Here is a 24,478-nt window from a genome sequence, read left to right on the forward strand (position 1 = left end):
ATTTGATCTAGAGCAGTGATTTCAGTTGTTTAGGGAATAAATTTCTTCTCCCGATGCAGATCAGCACTTGTTCTACATTTTTAGTTTTAGTTGCCTATGTCATTGAGAAATTAAGTTAATTGCCTAGTTGTTCAATACCTACTACTTGAGTGGGGATGGTCTCCACTCCTAGGAATCCTAGTCTACTGCAATATTTCTTGAAAGGTCAGTGTTTCACAAGTTAATGGTAACAAAATACTTTTCAAGGATAAAATAGAACCAAATATCTTTTATTCAAGGGAAGAATTTTGGAAACAAAGAAAAATTCTTAAGATAAGAGGAAATAAAATAATCTTAATACAAAGTCGGTTGATCCTTTTGAAATTCTAAACTACCAAATGTTAGTTTTGCCATTTCATGTTGTATAATTCATATGGTACTTGTACTGTTAAACATAACTTTTTGATAATCCATCTTATTACATTTTATACCTCTATACCTGCTATATTCTTACTTAACTTTGTTTAACCACTTATTTTTGTCATTTTAGTATTTATCTTTATCATTGTTTTTTCTTTGTCATCATGGAAACGGAAGTGCCTAGATCCAAGGTTTTACCTGGAAATAGAGGCATTTCTATACTAGCTCTGACCCATTGTTTGTGTATCTAACTTAATTTAACTACATGATTCCAAGAGATAATACCATATAAGAGTTATCCACTTCTGCACTAACCTTTAAAAAAGCTATATGCTTAAGTCTTTCAGTAGTCATATAGCCAAATCTTTTAAAAATATATTTTATCTATTTGATTCTGACCTGTGATTTTATTGATATAGAGAATTCCCAGTGAGGAAATTCCTTCTGTAACTTTGAGAGTTGCCTAGAACTCTGATAAGTTAAATTCCTGGTCACACAGGAGAGACATTTGTCAGAATAAACCAGAATCCTTGTCTTCTGACTAATTCCAAGACCTACTCTCTATTTATTAAAGTTTAGCCACTCTATTTGGGATTATTAACCTGGTACCTATGAACTTTTTCTTTTTTAAAAAACATTTTGATAGCTTTATTTCCATTTAATTGATTTCCTTTGCAATCCTGTATATTTTAATCATTTAAAAACATTGTTCTGTATAGGTATCCATGGCCCCTGAAAAATAGTAAGAACCCCATCTTAGAGTAATGAAATAAGTTTATTACTTATTTTGTAAAATGGGACTTGCTTGGTTAATATGATGTGGGAAGGGAAATGAACCTCAATAATTTGAAATGGAATAAAGCAATAGTATTTTTTATATTCAGATAATTAGTAGGACAGACAAGTATAAATATTTAAAAACCATTGCAACAGATGGATTGTGAAATATTGGGAAAGATCTCTGATCTAAAATAGAAATCCATTACAAATAGCAATGTAACTTGTTTTTCAATTTATTCATCTCTAAAATGAATTAAAGTAGATTATGTCTAAGGTGATTTCTAACTCTTAAATTTTCCTAATAGTTGAACTTGGAAATGGAAAGTGTTTAAAGTAGTATGTTGCTTATAATTTCATGGAAATTTTTAGCCAATGAAGAAAAAAACAACTTAACCTTTTTTTTTTTTAAGTTTTACATATGTCAAGGTAAAAATCAACAAAAGTATATTCTTGACCTTTAATTTCCTGAATGTATTTTGATTCAGATCTATAAAGGAAAAAAATTTTCCCTTAATTTTAGGAGCATCCAGCTGTATTTCTCATTTAGGCATTCAACAAGCTTCCTGTTAGAAATTCTTATTGAATTAAACATTTTACCCCAACTCAGTTTGGTTCGATTGATATTGAAGAATGACTATATTTTGAGATTTATTCATTTATTTTGTTTGTTTGAACAGAAAATAACTATACTGAGTAATCTCATAGGATCATAAGAATTAAGTATAGAATATCCTTATAGATATCTATATCCTGACAGCTTTTTTCTGGTCTTTTGTAATCTTTAGTCAAATCTTATCTATTTCCTTATCTTTCTTCCAATTTCTTTTACACCTAGTGAAGCATCAATTTTCACTTTCAGGGAGTAATTTTGGAATATTACAAAAATGCTATTTAGATTAAACATGAAATTTTCCTTTCCATTAAGTAATTGGCATTTACTTTCTGGTGTTGTAAGTAATCTTTTTAGGAGTATATATTTCATTTCCTATGCAGTAGGAGCTACCTGAGGGCATGGCCTGTGCTTTATATTTATTTGTATCACCAACAGTATCTTCTTAGATAGCTTCCAGATAATAAACACTTGGTAAATATTAGTTGATTGACTACTTAAATTTTTTGATGACTGAGAACCTAGCATTAGACAACAAGCTTCTATTAAGTAGTCAATCAGCTAGCATCTATTTATATATTTATATATTTATTTTTGCCAGGCACAGTGCTAACCCCAGAGATTTGAAGGAAAGAAGTATATATTAAGTACTTATTATGTGCCAGGCATTGTGTTAAATGCTTTCCAGCCATTATTTCATTTAAACTTCACAAAAACACTGAGAGGTAAATACTATTATTGTCCCCATTTTACAGCTGAAGAAACTGAGATAGAAATGGGTTAAGAGAATGTGGCCAGAGTCTCACAGTAAATATCTGAAGTTTCAGATCTTCCATCTAGGCCTAGCACTTTGTCCAATGGGCCACCTAGAAAACTGCCCTCAAAGGACTCAGAATTTGATAAAAGAGACAGCTTGCCAAAAACAAAACAAAACAAAAAACAACTACTACATGCAAACAAAGTGTATTCAGGATAAATTGGAGGTAATCTCAGAGGGAACGTACTGAGATAAAAGAATCCTGAGGAAAGCTTCTTGTAGAAAGTGAAACTTTAAATAGACTTAAAGAAATCTAGGAAAGCCAGGAGATATAGTTGAGGAGGGAGAGCATTCTAGTCATAAGGAGATGGTGAAAACTGGGTAATAGAATTTTCTTTGTATGAGCATTATTAAAGAGGCACATATCACTGGGAGTTGTAAAGGACTTTAAATGTCAAACAGATTTTATATCTAATCCTGGAGGTATTAGGGAGTCCACAAAGTTTACTGAGTTGAAGTGGGAGGGAATTGGGAGAGGGTGGCATGGTCAAACCTGTACTGCAGGAAAATCATATTGGCAACTGAACTAGGATTAGAGTAGGGCAAGATCTGAAAGAAATTGAGGCTGTCAATAAATATTTATTAAGCCTCTATGTGCCAGACACTGGGGATATAGAGAATGGCATACTATATAGTCCTTGCCCTCAAGCAGTTCACAGTCTAATGGGGGAAGACAACTGGTAGACTCAAGAAAGATTGGGGTGAGACTTGGAGAAGAGTAACCAGCCTGGGGGTTATATAAAGTCTTTCTGGGTTGGGACTTAATCTGCAGAGGTGTGAGTTTCTCAGTTGATTTTGCAGTGATGAATTTCTCGTGGTAATCAAGTCCAAGAAAGCAGTTTGGTGAGAGATGGTGAGAATTCCTAGAATGCCATCCTTAAAAGTAGGTGGCATAGAAGATCTGAGAGGAACTCTCCAGTGTCCATCCTTTCCAATCCGTGGGAGGGAGATTCATCCCCAGGAGCAGGGAGTGGTGGGAACATTTTGAGTTGATTTTATCTTGCAGTGATGAGAGAGAAGGAATGAGGGAGGATCAGTCTGTTGGAGAAAAGAGAACAGGGATGCATGTAGAGGAGTTTGTGTAGATGAGAAGAAAGACCACATTCATGTGAGATGGATAAAGGAAGTGATAATGGAAAAAGATGATTGAATGATGTTTGATAAGGAAGGGAAAAGAGGGAACTCAGCAAATGGACTCAATATATTTAGCCAAGAATGCAGTAAAAATTTTCTTAAAGGGAAAGAATGCAATGGGAAGCTTGAAGAAATATGAGATTGTTTAGAAAACCTGCTATAGTGAATGGGATTGCATATTGATTAGGAAGATTTGAAAATTACTTTGCTACAGTGAAAACTGAGGTGAGATTATGTAACACAGATTTGTAGTGTACTAATCAATAGGATTTTGTCATTTTCCCCAGCTGTCTCAAGCAGAACATTAGGAACAATGGAAGCAAATAGTGCTAGTAATCCAAGGTTGGGGTTTGACATGGCATGATTGACTATAAGAAAGGGGTTTGAATGCAGAGGGGAGTGTAGAGCCAAACATAGGGTCAGAATAGGAAAGGGAAGACAGTGTGGCCAGTTCAAAGGTGACAGCTGATGAAAGACCTGGAAGGATTGGAGGGCACAGTGAAGTTGAATAGGATTGGAGATCATAAGACACAGGGAAAGATGGAGTGATTAGAGTACAATTAAGTAAAATAACTCCAGAGTTCATGAATGTGGAAATGAAACACTTATAGATAATGACAAGTTGAAAGTGTTTGATTCTTATGTGTAGTGAATTGAGTGGAGAAGGGAGGAGGAGGTCATGGAAATCGATTCAGGAAACTGGAACTAAAAAGAGATTTGGAAGTATCAACAATAAATACATTTATTTCCTATAGTCTAAGGGCAGAAGCTGAAGTCAAAAGAGGACTTCCTTTATGGAGGAATGAAGGAAGGAGAATGTGGTTGGGGTCCATAGATAATATCCTTCAGGATCTAGTTTTATTGTTATTCAGTTGATCTTTGTGATCTCCTGGACTATAGACAGCAGGCTTTTCTGTCCTCTGCTATCTCTGGAGTCTGTCCAAGCTCATGTTTATTGCTTCCATGACAATATCCTTCTCACCCTCTGCTATCTTTTGCTTTTGCCTTCAATCATTCCCAAACATCAGTCTTTTCCAAAGACTCCTGTCTTCTCATTATGTAGCCACAGTTTTTAAACTTCAGTATTTGATCTTTCAGTGAGTAGTCAGAATTAATTTCTTTAAGTATGGATTGATTTGATCTCTTTGCTCTCCAAAGGACCCTCAAAAGTCTTCTCCATTGCTACAATTTGAAAGCATTGATTCTATAGCATTCAGCTTTCCTTATATTCCAACTCTTATAGCCATACATTGCTACTAGAAAAATCATAACTTTGACTACATGGACCTTTGTCAGCAAGGTGATGTTTTCTGCTTTTTAGTCTGGTGTACAGATTTGCCATAGTTTCTCTTTCAAGAATCAAGTGTTAATTTCATTGCTGAAGTTGCTGTCTACTGTGATCTTTAAGTCCACTCATATAAAATCTGATACTGCTGCTATTTTTTCTCCCACTGTTTGCCAGGAAAAAGTGATGGTACCAGTTACCAAGACCTAATGGGGTTTTTTTTTTTATTGTTGTTGTTGTTAAGCTTCAAACCAGTTTTTACACTTCAGTTTACCCTCATAAAGGGGCTTCTTAATTCTTCTTCACTTTCTGTCATCAGATTGATATCATCTGCATATCTGGCATTGTTAATTTTTCCTAGCAACCTTAATTCCAGCTTTTGATTCATCCAGCCTCTCTATGTAAATTAAATAAGTAAGATCACTATACAGCCTTGTTCTATTCCTTTTTCAGTCTTAAACCAATCAGTTATTCTATATATGGTTCTACCTTTTGCTTTTTGACTTACATACTAGTTCCTCAGGAGATAGGTAAGATGATCTGGTACTTTCATCTCTTTGAGAATTTGTCACATTTTGTAGTGGATCCACACAGTCAAAGGCGTTAATATAGTCAGTGAAACAGAAGTAAATGTTTTCTTTTTTTTTTTTTTTTTTTATGGAACTTCCTTGCTTTCTCCAATGTAAATGTTGGCAATCTGGTCTCTAGTTCCTCTGCATCTTCAAAAAACATCTGCTGTTCAGGCAATTCTGGATTCATATATTGCTGAAGCCCAACTTGTAGAATCTTAAGTATTACCTTGCTGTCATGTGAAATGAGTGCAATTGTTCAGTCATTTGAACATTCTTTAGGATTGGGACTTAAACTGATCTTTTCCAATCTAGCAGCCACTGCTAAGTTTTCCAAATTTTGTGGCATAATTGAGTACAGAATTTTTTTTTAAGATTTAAATATTTTTTTTTAGAAAAATTTTCCATGGTTACATGATTCATGTTTGTACTTTCTCCTTCACCTCCACTCCCCCCATATCCAATGCACATTTCCACTGGTTTTAACAGGTATCATCAATCAAGACTTATTTACATATTATTGATAATTGCATTGGTGTGGTCATTTTGAGTCTACATCCCCAATCATGTCCACATCAACCCATGTGTTCAAGCAGTTGTTTTTCTTCTGTGTTTCCACTCCTGAAGTTCTTCCTCTGAATGTGGGTAGCATCTTTACCATAAATCCCTCAGAACTGTCCTGGGTCATTGCATTGCTGCTTCTAGAGAAGTCCATTACATTCGATTTTACCACAGTGCATCAGTCTCTGTGTATTGAGCAAAGCATTTTAATAACATCATCTTTTAGGATTTTAATAGCTTGGCTCGAATTCCATAACTTCCACTAGTCTTGTTAGCAACACTTCCTAAGACTCACTTGATTTCATTCTCTAGGATATAAGTAACCACACCATCTCTGTGATGTTAAGATCTTTCTCATAGTTCCGTGTATTCTTGCCACCTCTTCTTAATCTCTTCTACTTTTCTTAGACAGTAATTTTGATAATGTGGAGGACCTTAAAGGGAGAAAAGTTAGTTTTAGGCAGTAGTTAACAGGGAGTATTCCAATTCCCTAACTACAGTCAGTGGATTGGTGATGCACTGGAGGAAGGGAGGTGATAGGAGTTTGGATTTTACTTTGTAAAAGTCCCTTACAAGTTTTATTAAATCTTGGAAGACTTTTACTAGGTGACAAAAGAAAACTATTTTTTCCCCATAAAAAAAGTTGTTTTTCACTATTCAACCATATCTGTTATATCTAACTTTATCGTTTTCATTTGAGAAGGTATATAAGTTACTATAAGATCAACATGATATTCTTGCAAACGTGTTCTTTTTTTTTATTGGAAAGCAAAGCTTCTTTTATTTTGTCCTTTCCTTGTCTGTGTGGACCATAGTAGATGATAGCATAATTCCATATGCTTCTTCTTTCTGCCCAGAAAATGAAAGCCATCCATATCAGGCTCTGGGAATGTCTGAAGTAAAATTTTGCCTAAAAGTGATTTACCAATTTATTTTGTTTATATTAACATATACCTACATATATTATTTTGTTTATATTAACATATAGCTACATATATTATTTTGTTTATATTAACACATAGCTAAATACTAACACTGTTCTAAATTAAGGACTTTTTTTTTGCCCAGGAGAGGCAAGAGAATGTCCAGAAGATTGTATTAGAAGGAACAGAGAGAATGGAAGATCAGGTAAGAAGAATATGCCATCAGATGCTACTGTTGTTAAAGATAATTAAAGGTTTCATATCTGTATGTATATATATACACACACATTCATACAGATATATGTCTTTGGGTAAGGTTTGTTGGATCTTTTGGTTGACCTAGTAGTAAATTGGATTAGTCAGCTGCCAAGAATCTTGAACCTTTGTGAAGAAGGAATTAAAAAATTACTGAACAAACTAAAGGAATCCATCCAAACACTTTATCCATAAAGTAGAATCTAAAGCACAGATTGAAGGGTGGGGAGTGGTGGGACAGTCAGTGTAAGAATTATTTTCACAGATGAATGCTTTGCTGCCTTTATGCTTTCTTTTCCATAGGTTGTTTTGAGTAATTTGTTGATCAGCAAAGCCAAAATCCTCACATCTAAGACGATTACATTATGTCTGAGATACTGTAAAGGACAAATGTTTACTTTTGGTTCAAGAAGAAGCATATTTCATAACTCTTTATCTTTGACCTGTACTAATGAAAAATGTTCTCTTGAGACCAGAGGATAGTTTTTTATTCTTAAAATTAATATAATTATGTATGAACTTCCTTTTACTTGTAGAAATAATATTTTATCAAGTCATAAGGGTCCTGGTATGAGTCCAGGCTTCAGTATTTGAAATTATTTGATAAAAAAGATTTTCAGATCTATGCTGTCTTTTAGCTTCCCTAGCTGTAAAATGTGAGAAGCAGTAAGTGTCCTTGTAATTAATTTTTATATCTCAAGTAATAAATTAGAAATATTCATTTTTAAACCAGGGCGCTCACATAATGACATTCAGCAGTGTATGATAAGCCATGGTTGGCTGTGTGTGACAAATTCAGTGATTGAAAAAGACTCTGGAAAAATTAAAATCATCTTTGATTAGTACATAAATCCCTAAAAATGTTGAGTGGGAGACTTGTTTTATTTGGTTATTTTTTTGTTATCAAGCATTTCTACCAAATGAAAGTATTGGTTTTTGCATTCCTGCCATTTTACTATCCAGGACAATCTCATTTATCCCTTGATTTCCTTGTTAGTAGTTTTATTACCAAGATCTTCCTGTTTTGCATGATCTTTTTTGACCTCATTTTACTTTATTGTGTAGGGTCAGAGCATTATTCCAATGCTCACTGGAGAGGTTATTCCTGTAATGGAACTCCTTTCATCTATGAAATCACATAGTGTTCCTGAGGAAATAAATGTAAGTTCATATTTGTATTATGAATTCAAAGCAGTGATACCTTTTCACAGTTAGCAAACTCTTGATGTAAAGGAATATATTTGTAGGGGGAAAATCCTTTAGCAATGAAATAGAAATATTTTAGGTAATTTGTCCAATGTAAATCAATCATTTTTTCTCATATTACCTATATTATCTTTGCCACTCACCTACTAGCTGGTAACACAAAAACTCTTATAATATAGTGCTTATTTTTACAAATGACAAAGTGTACTTATGAAATTTTAGTATGGATGCATGCACATTTATGGTGGCCTTTTGTCACCATGATCTGACTTACTATTAAACATACAAGTGATTTTTTCATGGCATTCCTTGATTTAAAGTAGTGATGCCAATGTACCCTTTCAAATCTTCATGCCACAAATCTTATTCAGCAAGCATTTCTTAAGCACCTATGTACCACACAAATGCTAGTGACTAGATTAAAATGTTAGGGACAAAAAATTCTTTCCATATTCTGTTCTAACCTGGTTAATTTTTTTTTCTTTGCACTTTAGATAAGTGATACAGTACTAAATGATGATGACATTGGGGATAGTTGTCATGAAGGTTTCCTTCTCAAGTAAGAATTTGTTCCATTTCATAAAAGCCAATTAAAGTAATGTTTAATATATAATGTCAGGCATTTGATTTTGGTAGTTAAAAAAATAGGATTGAAAAACTTCCCTAGTTTCTCTGAAAATGACAACTAGCATCTGTTTTCTGCATATTTTTATATGATTATGTCTTTTCCAAAGTTATTTTGGTTATCCGAAGTTAATAGGTAAAAGAAACTATTAAATAATCTTTATGGTTTGCATTTGTTTGATTTTCAATATATAAAATTGTCTTACTTAGCCAGTATTTTAAAAATCTCCCTTCATTTAACTTATAGTGCCATCAGCTCCCACCTGCAGACCTGTGGCTGTTCTGTAGTAGTAGGTAGCAGTGCAGATAAAGTAAATAAGGTAAGTCACTTTACATTCAGTGACTTATATTAGAATCATTAGTATTGTCAGTATATTGTATACAGTAATTTAAAGCTTTAAATTAAAGAATTAGTGTACCATAAAAACATTTGGAAACAACACTCTGACCAAGTTGCTGTCATGTACCATGACAAAAAGTAAGAAGTCATCATTTGGTTTGACACTTCAAAAAAGCCATTTTTAGTTGACTGTGAATTAAAAATAAACTGTACTGAGATTTTTTTTTAATATATTCAAAGACATTTTACCCTAAATGTTCCATACTTTCTTTACTTTTTGTGTATCCTTCATATCCTTTTGCATTCTTCTTTCCTACATTCTAATTCTTTTCCTTTTCTCTTCCTACCTCTTACTTTATTCTTTTTTTATTCCCTTCCTACTTTTTCCCACTTACTTTTCTACTTCTTTGAGTCCCAAATTAATCTATAATGTACATTCTCAGAGAAGAATTGAGATGTAAATAGCGTCATTGCTGTTTTGATTGCTCTCATTTCCTTTTATTTTAATGAGGTGACCAACAGGATCAGACCTATTAGTTTAATTATTTTCTAGAGTTGATTATTTATAATAATGGTAGAAGAAAATTACACCAGTAATTTAAGTATTTATATTTGGTTTGGATATGCATTATTTTACTTTTTAGTAGCATATATGTTCCTACTTTTTTTCTTAAATTAATATTAAAATTTATTTTGAATTTTCTTATTTATATATGGATTGATGGTGGAACAAGCAGTCTAAAAGTATATGCTAGTGACCACAAGAACCCAATTTGAAATTTTAATATGCAAAGTGAATAATCCATATTTTAATTCATTTTTAATATAGTTTTAATGTCCATGTTGTTCACAATATAGTGTCATATCCCCAGAAAAATGCAGTGCTTCTGCTCTCAAAAAAACTTTCACATTTTTATATTCACTTAATACAATGAGATTATTTTCAGTTCTCAATATTAGTAGTCTCCAGACCTTGATTGCTACACTTTCAGTAAAAAAAAAATGCCAGTAAAGCTCTACTTAATAAATGTGTACTTATTTTTAAAATATATGCATGCATTACTGTTAAAATAATTCTGTTTGCTAAACAACTCTTAATTTTTAAACAAGGTAATAAAGATAAAAAAAATTGTTCTTAGAACAAATGAATGTTAGTATGTTAGTTATGTTCATTAGTTAAATGAACTTTAGAAACAAATGCTAGTGAGTCATTTGAGCAACTAATTAGAAATGTAAGATGAGAGAAAGTAAGAAGTCCAATAATAATAATGCCATTTTTGAGAACTTAGGTGACTAGAGAGATATTCTTAACAGAAATAAGGACATTACAAGAGGAGTTGGAGTTATAAGTTCTACTTTAACAAATTAAGTTTGAAATGCATATGGGACATCCAGTTTGAAAAAATTGATAGACAGCAAAGATTGTGGTATAGACGAATCATCAAAAAATATTGAAGGGTAGTCAGACAAGTAAAAAGAGAACCAAGAAAGCAGTGCCGTTCTCATCCTTTTACTTGACTAGGATGCCAACCAAGAGAGAACAGTGTCATGAAAACCTAGAGAAGAAAGCAACTAGGGGGAAAAGGTAGCCAGTAATGTCAAATGCTGTAGAGGAGTTAAGAACATACAAAGATTTAGAATAGACAATGAGATTTAGTAATTAAGAGACCACTGGTAACTTTAAAAAGAACAGTTTCAAGTCAATCAAGTATCAAGGGGCTATGATGTGTTAGGCAGTGGGGATTTAAGTACAGTGAATGAAATACTACTGACAAAATAGCTTACTACTAGGAGCTACTAAAGATTTATATAAGTCTATGTGAAAGAGAATAAATACAAAGAAATGAAGGAAATTAGATAGAAGGTAATCCAAGACAGAATGTACCAGCAGGGATTAATCACTAAACATTAAAGTCCTTACTATGTGCCAAGCATTATTTTAAGCTGGCTCAGGAAAATTTCAACACATCCCTTTGCAAATGTCCAGTGAAAGCACAATCTTTGCTTGCCCAAAAGAAATGAAAAGAAAGATTGTAGAAAATCTCAAAACAAGCCCAATTGACAAGCACTCTCACATCCTTTCATGACTTGGGTAGGCCAGAGGAAATGAAAGATAATGGAACCATTAAGCCTTGATGGCACTGGTTAATGAACCAATATACATCAATTCAACCATGTTGAAAATAAAGAAGTATAAATAGCCAATTGAATTATTTTTGATAGCTATAAGAGCCCTGCAGAAATAGCACCTCCAGATCTGTTGCCTAAAACATGCTCCAATAATTTCTTTTCACAACAGTATTCTTGATACAATAAAAAGGATGTCTGAACTCTAGTCATTGGACCTTTTTTTTTAACCAATATTTGATAGAACAAAATTTCATTACTACAAATCTTCATCACTACAAAAATCTTTGGACCAGGATAGCTCCGTGGTGGTCTTTTTAGAATTATATTTGTATAATTCTTCAGAAGTGATCTTTCATTGGAAACTTGTTACTTTTGAGGGATTCATTCTTCAATGAATGTAAATTAAGTTTCTAGCCAGGATTTCCTTCTTTGGTAAATCAATGACCTTTTTACTATATTTTTTTCCTACTGAAAATCTCTTTTGTTTTACAGATAGTAAGGACATTGTGTCTTTTTCTAACTCCTTCAGAACGAAAGTGCTCCAGACTTTGTAGGAATGAGTCTTCATTTAAATATGAATCCGGGTTATTTGTACAAGGTCTGCTCAAGGTACAACTTGTGCCCTTTTCTACAAAATGAAATCTCAAATCATTTTGGAAACTCACTAAAAAGATTTACTGTTTGATGTGTTATCATTTAATGTATGTTATTTGAATTTTATATCTATCCTTTACGGAAATAAAAAAAATTTTAGTTGTGGAATATATTCCAGGGAATATAAACTCTCATTGTTCCTAGCATGTTTCCTGGGATATGTTGATTGTCTAATCAGGGGGACAGCACAATATTCCCCACCCACTACTAAAGCTCTACATACAATGCTTTTCTTATCTACTTGGTGTTTTTTACATACCCAGCTTGCAAAAACCCACTACAAATATATATTCATTTTGTTTTTGTTTTGATTTGAGAGGAAATTTCCATCATTTTATATAGCTCAAATTAGAATATTTCTCTTTTTTCCTCAGCAAACTTAGTAGTTTTGCTACATAAAGTTTATGCCACCTTGGATATTAAGAGGAAAAAAAAAAGCTGTTTCCTATAATTTCTGTTTGCATTTTAAAAATTTGTTCTGCTCTTCTCTTTTTTCTACATTTCAGGAGTAGAGGACCAAACACTTAAAATTTAAGTACTTATTTGGATGCTTAATGATACTAAAATATCCAAAGATGAAATGTCCCTGTTTATTTCTTTGAATTTTTTTTAACTGTAATGAAATTATCAATAAGATATGAAATAACAACTTGCATATTTTTCCGAGACCTTTATTTTATCCTAGGACTGCTTTCTTAAAGCAAGGCAAAGTGAAAAAGGAGGAAAATGATAAAAAAATAAGTGCAAATAGAACATTGTACCTAACCCATATCCTACTGGGCACCAACAATGACAACTTCAATGTGAATGCACCTTGGGGACTATAAATGCCAACTTAATTTATGCAAATTTATCAAAAGTTGAAATTTTATACATGCTTGGAATGTAATCAATCGAAGTATTCAGTGTTCTTTGTTAATAGCTTCTCCTGATCAAAAACTCCTAGGACATTTAAAGCTGGAAGAAATCTTAGAAATCATTTAGTCCATTTTCTTTCCTCTGTGTCTCTGCCTGCCCAATTCCTGCTTGTTCCTAAATTCAGATAAGTTGTTATTTCTTCCCTTTCCCAATCCCATCTGCACATAAACACACACACACACTTCCCCTTCCCCAAGTCATTTTGTATCTCACTAAATTTATACTTTTCCCTTCTCGTTATATTATGGTTATTGGTATAAATATGCTAACCCTCATGAGAAGTAGCAAGGTTATAGTGAAAAAAGAAAAAAACAAACAAACACTGGATTTGGAGTCAGAACCTGAACACAAATCCTTTTTCTCTGCTACTTATTAGTTAGTTGTTTGTTATTGGTGAAGTCCCTTAATCTCTTAGAACATCAATTTCTTCATCTGTCAAATGAGGAAACTGGTTCAAATGATTTATAAGATTCTTTCCTGCTCTAAATTCTCTAATCTAGTAATATTTTTATCTCTCACAGTACTTAATTTAGTATATAATGGTTATATTGGGATTTGGGCTAAATAAGAGAGTTATAAAAAGTAGTTACTGATTATTATCCCTTAAGTCAGGAAAACTATTAGCAGTTTTTAGCAATTTTGTTTAATTGGAATATTAGTAAAAGGAAGGGAAAGAGGTAAAGAGACTGCCTAGCCTACCTTAAATGCTAATTTGGTGAAATGAAGCTCGCTTCCCAACAGAGTTCCAGTCTCCATGTGGGAATCCTAGTCACTTACCAGCAAACCAGGCAGGGTCCAGGCAAGGTTCCAGTGCAGAAAAACCCTCATGAACTAAGCTCACCAAGGCAGCAGTGAACTCAACAAGATAGTCCCCGACTCCAAGAAGCTCCAAAGCCAAAAACTCCAGTCAAGAGGCCCAAAGCTTCAAGTCAAAGACAAAGTCCAAAAGCCCCAAAGGAGCCATCTTCCAAATAAGAAGTCCAAAGGAGAAGATCCAAGGAGCAAAAACTCTAAAAAAGAACTCCAGAGTTAAAGTCTTAAGAAGTCCCTTGGACAGGAAGTTCAGGACTTTTTATAGTCCTTTTCCCACATCAATTCCTGTCTTCCTCACTTTACAGGAACCAATTGCAGTCTTTCAATTTGCCTAGCACAGTGATGGGCAAACTATTCCCTGCAGGCCAGATCCAGGTTGTAGTTTACCCATTACTGCCTTAAGCAATTCCCTAATTCCCTAATCACTAGCATTACCTGTGTGGGGAGGGGCAATGGCCTCTGGAGTTGTCACCCACTCTAGCAAGTGACTTATGAACTCTCATACTTAGTGACTGGTAAGGTACTAAGTAGGGGTACTTAAGTTTTTGATTGATTAACTTAAAAGTCACTGTTTGATAGACAAAGAGAGTTTGATTCACTCTTCACAAGTATATGAATGAATAATTAATGAATGAATGAATGTTTGCAGATAAAAACCTAAGTCTTAAAGAGTTAAAGTGACTTGTCTGCAGTCACCTGGAGAATTAGTTTATCCAGACCTTTTGGTGTACAGCTGGTATACAATAATCTTGCTCTGTATGTGCCACAGAGTTTCCCTCATGCAAGGAAAAAATGTTTTTATCTATTAATAAGTTAAACACCTACGTTGAGGATTTGGTAGGAAGGGTGATGGATGGCATTGATATGAAAAGAGTATAGTTGGAATTATCTGGAAAAAAGATAATTTTCCAAAATGGGAATCATAACTAAACAGAAGCTTAATAGGCTTTTTTGGTAGCTTTTTTAAAAATAGGAAAGTTTTGTCAGCATGCTTATTAATTTTTATAGAACAGGGAAAAATCTGAATCCTAAAAAACAATTGAAAGCATGGTAAAATTATCTAAAATTTTCATAGTAAATTGAATTTATTTTTTATTATGACAGGATTCAACTGGAAGTTTTGTGTTGCCCTTCCGACAAGTCATGTATGCCCCATATCCTACTACACATATAGATGTGGATGTTAATACAGTGAAACAGATGCCACCTTGTCATGAACATATCTATAACCAGCGTCGTTACATGAGATCAGAGCTGACCGCATTTTGGAGAGCCACTTCAGAAGAAGATGTGGCTCAGGATACAATTATCTATACAGATGAAAGCTTTACTCCTGATTTGTATGTAATGGCTTCCAAATTATACTTACTTAGTATTGCTCAATTTCTACAAACTTAATTATTAACTCATTGTTGCCAATAACATCTTTTTTTTTTAATTTTTATTTGTTTTTTATTTTAAACCCTTAACTTCTGTGTATTGGCTCCTAGGTGGAAGAGTAGTAAGGGTGGGCAAAGGGGGTCAAGTGACTTGCCCAGGGTCACACAGCTGGGAAGTGTCTGAGGCCAGATTTGAACCTAGGACCTCCCGTCTCTAGGCCTGGCTCTCAATTCACTGAGCTACCCAGCTGCCCCTGCCAATAACATCTTAATGCATATAATTCAAATAACATGTTCAAAATAAAAGGAACATGATTAATGATAATGTGTGAAGGAACATTTTCTAAGTTAAATGGAATTAACTGCAATTTCCCTTTTTATCACTGTCTTTTCCTCAAATGATGCAAAATTAGTTCTTTAAAATATCAGTAGAATTAGTATTAATTTTATAGCTTGGTGAATAAACAAAAGGAATGGAAGTAGGCGGTATGCCTTGATCATAGTACAAAATACATTTCAATAAATGAGTTTAGCATTGTAGCTCTTTTTGTATTTTACAGTGAATTATTTTTTATATACCATTTTATTCATTTCAGTTATGGGATGTGGCTTTTAAATTCAATGAAATGAAAATCTATGATTGTAAAATTATGGATTGAATATCTTTTTCCCAAAAAGAAAAATGGGGACTATAAAAATGGATAATGCTCCATTATGAACAACATATAAGTGATTACACCAAAAATAAGAGATTATAATTCTCATCTTTTAATATTATCAATATTATCAATTTCTCTAATAATGTAAATCATCAGATTAAATTGTCTAAACCAGTAAAGATGGGAAGAAAACAGAAAGTTCAAGGTGTAATCTTAACCTGAATAATTATCCAAAAAAGTTCTTTCTCCATTTGTTCATGCCAAGAAAGGTAGGGCTATAACAATGTTATTCTTGGTCACTAGGATAAAATTTGGCCTAGAAAAAAAGAGAACTGATGTCTGGATGAAGATATAGAAAATGGAAAACTTAATTACCAACTAATTAACCCCTTATCTCATATACAACTTCCATTGAGACCAGCAGAGAAATAGAGCCTACCTTGTCTTGGTTCTAGTTTTCTTGCAGCCTCCCTTAAAGTAGCATCAGTAATTTATTTAGCTTAGCAAGTTTCCTCAAGCAAGTTTCCAACTTAACTTAACCCAGCTTAAGGTTCATCCAATGCTACTCAGTGTCTTGGAAATGGAAATATTGGTATAATTTATAAACAAGTTGTTAGAAATAATCATTGCCTTAATTAACTGCCTATGTTTGCTTTAGGTATGGCTTCTATTTTCAGAGACAAGTTATATTAATCCACATAGTGATTTGATTATAGTAGAAAAAAGAAAATGAACTGACCTGAAAATTTCTATTGGAAATAATCCAAATACTAAAAATTACATTTCTTTTCTACTATCTTTAAACTATTTCTCTATTGTCATTTTTAACTGTCTGATTTATATTCTGTCTTTATGCTATCTTCCCAGGAATGTTTTTCAAGATGTCCTACACAGAGACACACTAGTAAAAGCCTTCCTGGATCAGGTAATAGTTGAATTAGAATCAACAACAATAAAATCTTTTATCTAAAACAGATGTCCATTATCCTCCTATCATCCATTACAAATTTAAATACTTTTTTTTAATATTGCCAGTATTTCTAAATAGTTTCACAATTATTTTCTTCTGCAGTACTAGGTGTTCCCACATCAGATACTGTGTATTTTAATTACAGTCCCTAACCATAGATATAATGCTAAAAATTCCTGGGTTTTGATTCAATTGAAATAAGTAAACAATACTTTCTCACTTACATAGCAAAAGAAGGAAAGAAAAAGGCATTTTTTGGCCAATTCTTTAAATGGCCAAATGTAAAATCCCTATCATTATAAAAAGAATCAATCAGCAAAAATTCATTAAATACTTGTTTTGGGTTAGGCATTGTATTAGGGCCTGGGAATATAAAGACAACAAATGAAATCATCTCTCTCCACAAGGAGCTTATATTTTGGTGGGGGAAATAACATGTGTACACATAAATATATACAAAGTAAGATAATGGAGGTGGGAGAATTGAGATGGAGATATACAGTATTTTGTTTCAAGAATATTAAAACCAGTTCAGCCAGACTCCTGAGTGCATTAAAGGATAGGAAAAAAAGATAGTAGTTGAATAAAGGTTTTAAATGCCTTTAAATCCTATCCTTAGAGGTAGGTGCAATAAATTTATTGAGAAACCAAGGGACTTGGCCAGATCTGTTTAATTAAGGCTTGAATTAGGTTGAGAAGTGAGACTGACAAGACTTCAGAGATGATGTGAAGGTAGAATCATTAAGACTTGGCAAGCAGTTGTTATTCAGCAAACATTTTTTAAGTACCTACTGTGTGCCATGGGGATCAAAGGACAGGATAATACAACCCCTGTTTTTAAAAACTTTACCTATTTGGGGGAATGTGGGAAATGAGGGCAGGGAAGATGACTAGAAGGTTGCAAACCTGAAGTGCCTGGAAGAATGGTGATTTCATTAACATAAATGATGGAATAATTAGAATTTTTCTTATTTTACTGTGATGCCATGTTGGAAATTCATATGATAGAATCATACTGGATTAATGAGTTCCTTCTAGTACTACTAAGAATTAAAAGACTCAAATAAACCTAAGGTTGTTTGTTTGTTTTTTAAACCCTTACCTTCCATCTTGGAGTCAATACTGTGTATTGGCTCCAAGGCAGAAGAGTGGTAAGGGTAGGCAATGGGGGTCAAGTGACTTGCCCAGGGTCACACAGCTGGGAAGTGTCTGAGGCTGGATTTGAACCTAGGACCTCCCGTCTCTAGGCCTGACTCTCAATCCACTGAGCTACCCAGCTGCCCCCCTAAGGTTGTTTTATATAAGGTTCAAATTTCACATTCCTTTAGTACAAATTAAATTACATTCTCTTGCTCTAAGAAATATCCTTCAGTACTTCTAGTCTTAAAGATGTGGTCAAATATTGGTCATAATTGAAACTCATCCATATGCTGTCATACTTTGTCATTCTTACTGGTATTATCTGAGAGATTCTCTTCAGATGGCCTAGCTAGAGACCTTTTTGGTTTTTGTGAGTTACCAGCACAATATTCAGACTCTCTCATCTTTTATTCCTCAGTCTAAAGAATTGACTGGTCCATTTTTTTCTATTGTACTTTTTCTTGATTAAATCCCTTATGACTTACTTCTTAGACATAGTTCATTTTTTGAAATATTCTTTATAATTTAATTCTAGACAAAACTCAATGTCCACCTCCAATATGTATATACATACAAGTAGATGTGTATATAATATATATAGCCACATGTAATGTGCATACATGTTTACATCCATATGCAATAAATATGCTAACTCAGCAAACTGACCATTCCAGTATACATGCTATAGAAATTTTTATCCATTTAGTTTTTCCCAGAATTGAAGAAGCCTTATGATATTCTAGGACTTGATGGAATCAACACAATACTATCAACATTATTTCTTGTTTTTTCCCTCTAAAGCCCCTACCAATTTATGAAAAAGTCAACAAATATTTGAATGCCATAAATTTCTAAAGCTGTCAAAAGGACAACATATATACTAAAATAACATTTGAAAATACAAAAAAAACCAAGCAACTTGTAAAAACAATTTTCTACAAAAGTCTCTCTTCTCAGTCAAAAAATTGACTGGAAGTGTAAATAACTATGAGACTTCATTATATTTGCTTGCTGACCCCCCTCTCCACCCCAAATTGATTTGACAGAGCAAAATACTTAAAACTCTTCTCCTATAAGGGTTCTTATACACATACTACAATCAGACAAAATTCCACAACACATGTAACTAGTAGTAATGCATGGAAAAAGATTTTTTTTACTGTTAGAGATATTAAAAAGTTTTAGAGCCTATGTGGAAGGCTAGTTCATAGATTAGACCACTAGTATGTTTATCTTCATTTAGATACTATAAATGGGCAATGAGCTACACAGAGCTGAACAAGAGGAGAACATGTTGAATTACCTTAGGGAAATAGTGTAGTGTTTTTAATGACCTTCAAGCTTCTCCTCTTTTTTAGAAGTCATGGAATACAAGTTTCAGGGAATGAAAATTGATGATCTGTTTCCCAAGGTCAATAGAGAGACACTATCGATGTGAATATAGGTTGTAACACATTCCAAATGAGGAATTGTGTGGGAGAAGCAGCATAAAGTATATCACTTTCTAGTGATAGATTTATGCCTAGAAAAAAGGACTGATTATGTAGCAAGAACAGAATAACCAATGAACAACTTTCATCATCCACTGGAATCCATCCAATGTCAAGATATTATGTAAACTCCCTATGCTACATACAAAATCATGTTAGTTTGAATTACAGTCTGTTCTTTGGAGGAAAACCCACATTAATGTGATTACACATCTATCAAAGTGTTAAAAGTGTTTTCTTTTTGCTGGAAATGGTTATCAGCAATTCTGTCATTGGCTTTAGTCAACAAATGAGCTTTTGGTTATAGTAGAATTTTACATACCACAACTGAATCAGAAATAGATTTTATGTAAAGCTTATCATTACAACATAGCTTCTTTCATCTTCACCAGTAATAGGCTGTACCTAAAAGTGACAAGGCCAGAAGCAATGAGGATTTCTAGCCTCTTTTGACTTCCTCCTTTTGATGACTGACTAAATGGTGATAATCAAAGATAATCTCTGCCTTTTCCCATTTTTCATCTTTAATAGTTCATTTGAATAGGGCAGGCTGAGGCTGTTGCAGTTGTATCCTATATTTTATCTTTCTTTTTCTAATCTGACATTGAGTTTGATCTTCTTTGCTGTAACCAGATAAGTCTGACTACATACAGAAAACTGATTCTAATAACTTCCACATCAGTGAACAACAATTTCTTGCCTAAGATAATTGTTTAATTTTTTGTGATGTTCTTAGGATCATAGATGTTGATCTGGAGGGGACTTCAGAGGCCATCTACTGAGTGCCCCTTATTTTACAGATGATTAAACTGAGGCTCAGTAAGGTTAAGTGACTTGCTCAGTGTCACACAAGTAGTAAGTATTAAGGCAGAATTTAAGTCCAGGTCCTCTGATTCCAGAGTTAGTGTTCTTGCCTTTGTTTCATACTTTCATCCAGGACTTGTTACATCCTATCCCTTATCTTTCTCTCTCTCTCTTTCTCTCTAGATGAAAGTATTGGTGGTACTACTTGGGCTTAATTTCCAGAATAGTCTATAAGCTTTCTTTTGGCTCTTATGTTTTTCTAACCTAAGCAGCATTTACCAACATTTTCTGGGATCAGCACCCATCTTAACATTAATCTCAAAAAGTATATAAGTTGGTTATCTTGAAGACCAACAAGTTCTTAGTAAAAAAATTTTCTTAGACACTTCCCAGCTGTGTGACCCTGGGCAAGTCACTTGATCCCCATTGCCTACCCTTACCACTCTTCCACCTAGGAGCCAATACACAGAAGTAAAGGGTTTGAAAAAAAATTTTAAAAAAATTTCTTGCTTTTGTAAGAAGAGGGGTTGATTTAGGAGGATTAGAGTATAGTTGAGAACCCACTAGTAAGATGTATAATATCCTCTCCTCCCTCACATCCACCCCTCTTTACTAGAAGACAAATGGGGTTCATGGAGTAGAAATGGGGAACCCCTGTAAGGTCATGCTGGAGTATAGGGGTCGTAGGTGTATGGTCCCCACAAAGGGAAATGAGTGAAACCCCGAAAAGATGTTGGTGCCAGTCGGGGTGCACAGAAACTTCCCTCTTACTCACAGCAGGGTAGTCAGGCTTAAAATGGAGAACAGCCTGTCTCCCTTCACTACCCTTACACTATGCCTCCCACTAATAGAATTCACACAAATCTGACTTGCTAAACTTAAGGATTTAATTCAGGAACTTATAACAGAGGAATAGGAATAGGGGTTCACAGGAAAGAGGGAGCAGGGTAATTCCCTAAGTCCAAGTCCTTCACTACTCCAGGTACCCCCAGAGAGTCAGATCCCAAGATCCGATCCCCGTGTTCCGCAAACGCAGCTTCACTGTCCCATGTCCCCTATTGTATTTGCTAAACTATAGTTGATATGAGACAAGAGGGATACTTTGGGCAATGCCCAAGGCAAGTGGGTCTGGGGATCAGCTTCCCAAAGGAAGTCCAGACACCCCTCCCCGCCACCCACCCAAACTCTGTTATCACTGTTGTTGGTATCAAGGAATCACAGGACCCAAGGATTGTAACAGGAGAAACGCTGGTCTTCTTTGAATATCTGAGAAAAACCTCCAAAGCTTACTTCTGAAGGATCCCATTGCCAATTATCAACCACCTCCCTGGTCCAACTGTTACTGGTTCTCCTTCCTCAGCATTCTAACTGCCAAAGTTCCAAAATGCCAGAGTGGCATTGCATTCTTACAGTATCCCCCTTTGTGTTTTGTGGGATCTTTTCCCAAAAGTCCCACGTGCAGTCTCTCTAATCTTACTCTATTCCCTTACTATTTTATGTTCCCCCCTTCCTCCAAAATAACAAAACTTCATCTTGTCTTATCCTATGCTAAGCATGTATTTTTCTTCTAAGATGGGTTTAGGAGAGGTTGGTAGGAAAATAAGGTTTGCAATTTACATAAAACTATTTCTAGGGTGTAAAACAGTTTGTAACAAGAAGTTTTCCACTGAACACAATGTCTAATTTTACAGTGCGACAGTTCTTCTATCCTTAAACTCTTCTAAGTTATTCTTTAACCTGTCTATGCTTTTAATAGAACTTCAACTTGTTTCTACTTTGAATGCATAAATCTATCAAATAATGCACACAATTCTCTTATTATTCCTAACTTATCTAAGTTATGCTTTTACGCTAGCTATGTATTAACTGCAATGTTAGTCTTCCTATTGAAAATCTATGTTAATATGTTAGTAACCTTACTTATTTTGTCTCACTACACTATGCTTTCCCTACACTAGCTTGCTAAAATTTTGGAATTTCCCTAGCTAATTCTGCCTTTTCCCTGAATTTAATGTCTAATTTGTTAGTATGCTACAGTATCTACATGGTTAAGGAATATTTACACTCCTGCTCTACTTTTTTCCAACCTATGTTACAGATATGTATAAGATTTACAGTATTCATTATGATACACCATGTACAATACTCTCTTCATCCTCTACAACCAATGTTAGCACACATGCTACAGTTATCTTCATGTTATTTTGTTTGTGCTTATCGTGAGTACAGTAAGAAAAGTTGACCAACTGTCCCATAAAATGGTGTTTCTTGTTGCCTTTGTGTGTACAATGAAACCAGCTCCTCCAACTTCATTTGCCTCTTTCCAAGGAGAGCATGTGAGCAATCATCCATTTATGTGCAACAATATTAATGTATATTAGTTTCAGTATATAGATTTGTTGGTCCTTGGACAAAGATCTCATGATTAGAGTATTGGTAGTAAAGTTAGTTTATAAATGGTCAAAAAAATTTTTTTAAATCACTGTCTGTATTGCTTACTCCATCTTTGCCACCACAGAAAGCATAATAGGTTCCCACTGGGTGATAGAAATGAAAATTTATGGAAAGAATTCTAAGAAACATAAATGTGAACGAGGTAATTTTAAAGTGTATTTTGTTTAATAAAATATTATTGTTTTTCCTATAGGTCTTTCATTTGAAACCTGGTTTGTCTCTGAGAAGTACTTTTCTTGCACAGTTTCTACTTGTCCTTCATAGAAAAGCCTTAACGCTAATAAAATACATAGAGGATGATACGTAAGTAAAATTCCTAGTAAAATGAAGATAATTTTATATTTTTTCAGGTGAGCATTTTCTGAAATGTAACAGGGTTTTTCCTTGTAATTTTCAGGCAGAAGGGAAAAAAGCCATTTAAATCTCTTCGAAACTTGAAGATAGATCTCGATTTAACAGCAGAGGGCGATCTTAACATAATAATGGCTTTAGCTGAAAAAATCAAACCAGGCCTACACTCTTTTATCTTCGGAAGACCTTTCTACACTAGTGTACAAGAACGGGATGTGCTAATGACATTTTAAAAAAGTAACCTTTTAAGTTTATTTCATCATACTCATGAGTGCAGCTCAAAGAAAATTAATGTTATGAAAAACACTCTTTGGGTCATATATCCAAAACTCTGCTCTACATTTGCAGCTAAAAGTTATACTGCAGACTTTATGAGATAAAATACTTTATAATTACATTATCAGTTACATCATTTATAAGTGGATCCCTTTTTGACATGCACTTTTTCAGAATTGCTTTTTGTTTACAATTACAATATTCCTTAATGTTAGGGCGATATATAAATTTTGACAACAGCTGCTATCTTCAGAACCTAAAAATATTTTATTTATTTAAATTCATCTCAAGGTTTTCTGTTAATTTTTCACACGTTATTCCTTTCCTAAATTTTTATTTTTCCTGAGGGTGTTAGATTGCTGTACTTTGTATTCTGTAGATTAAACAATTGAAAATCAGACCAGTTTACCAAAATAATTTATAGAATAACAAAAAGGGAAGGTGAACATAATTTAAATTTAGAAATAAAAATATGAATCACGCAGTTATTAAAACTATAATGCTTAGATGCTACTTTAAAACTGAGTCTTTAAACTTTATTGAAAAGCCAAATAATATTCAGGGTCCCTAATGATAATGGGCTACCCTATATTTCTCATTTTATCCAGGCTAATTGAACTATGAAGAAAATATGGGAACTTGAACTTTTTAAGGAAGCATTTTTCTTTATTAAGAGCCAGACTGAAATATTTATGTTGTCTTCCCCTTGAAAATAAAAATTTGAGGGAGAATATAAGATGTTCCTAAAGTAATTTAATTTTCCTTTTTCTTATGTTTGTACTGATCTGGTTTTGCAATCACTGTAGTTCTGAAGTTCTAAAAAGTTGTATCGAAATGCATTAGAAAAAACCTTTTTGATCACTGAGAGATTTCTACCTGCTTACATCTTCAAGTCCAAGTTCACAAGGGTCTTGTATTGTCTTTTCTGGAGCAAGAA

At 33.7% G+C, this 24,478-nt stretch overlaps 1 protein-coding gene across 1 annotated transcript in view; it reads left to right on the forward strand.

Annotated features, from left to right (window-relative positions):
- Positions 1–23,545, forward strand: part of C9orf72 (C9orf72-SMCR8 complex subunit) — a 42,004-nt gene extending 18,459 nt beyond the window's left edge. Inside the window, exons 3-11 of the mRNA XM_044660594.1 lie at positions 7,224–7,283; positions 8,399–8,494; positions 9,034–9,098; positions 9,411–9,483; positions 12,126–12,242; positions 15,123–15,358; positions 16,924–16,981; positions 23,108–23,217; positions 23,312–23,545. Coding sequence (XP_044516529.1) covers positions 7,224–7,283; positions 8,399–8,494; positions 9,034–9,098; positions 9,411–9,483; positions 12,126–12,242; positions 15,123–15,358; positions 16,924–16,981; positions 23,108–23,217; positions 23,312–23,498 — 1,002 coding nt within the window. The 3' untranslated portion in view covers positions 23,499–23,545. The remainder of the gene's footprint in view (positions 1–7,223; positions 7,284–8,398; positions 8,495–9,033; positions 9,099–9,410; positions 9,484–12,125; positions 12,243–15,122; positions 15,359–16,923; positions 16,982–23,107; positions 23,218–23,311) is intronic.
- Positions 23,546–24,478: the final 933 nt, after the last annotated feature.

The sequence above is a fragment of the Gracilinanus agilis genome, chromosome 1 (assembly GCF_016433145.1).
Source record: "Gracilinanus agilis isolate LMUSP501 chromosome 1, AgileGrace, whole genome shotgun sequence".
NCBI lineage: Eukaryota > Metazoa > Chordata > Mammalia > Didelphimorphia > Didelphidae > Gracilinanus > Gracilinanus agilis.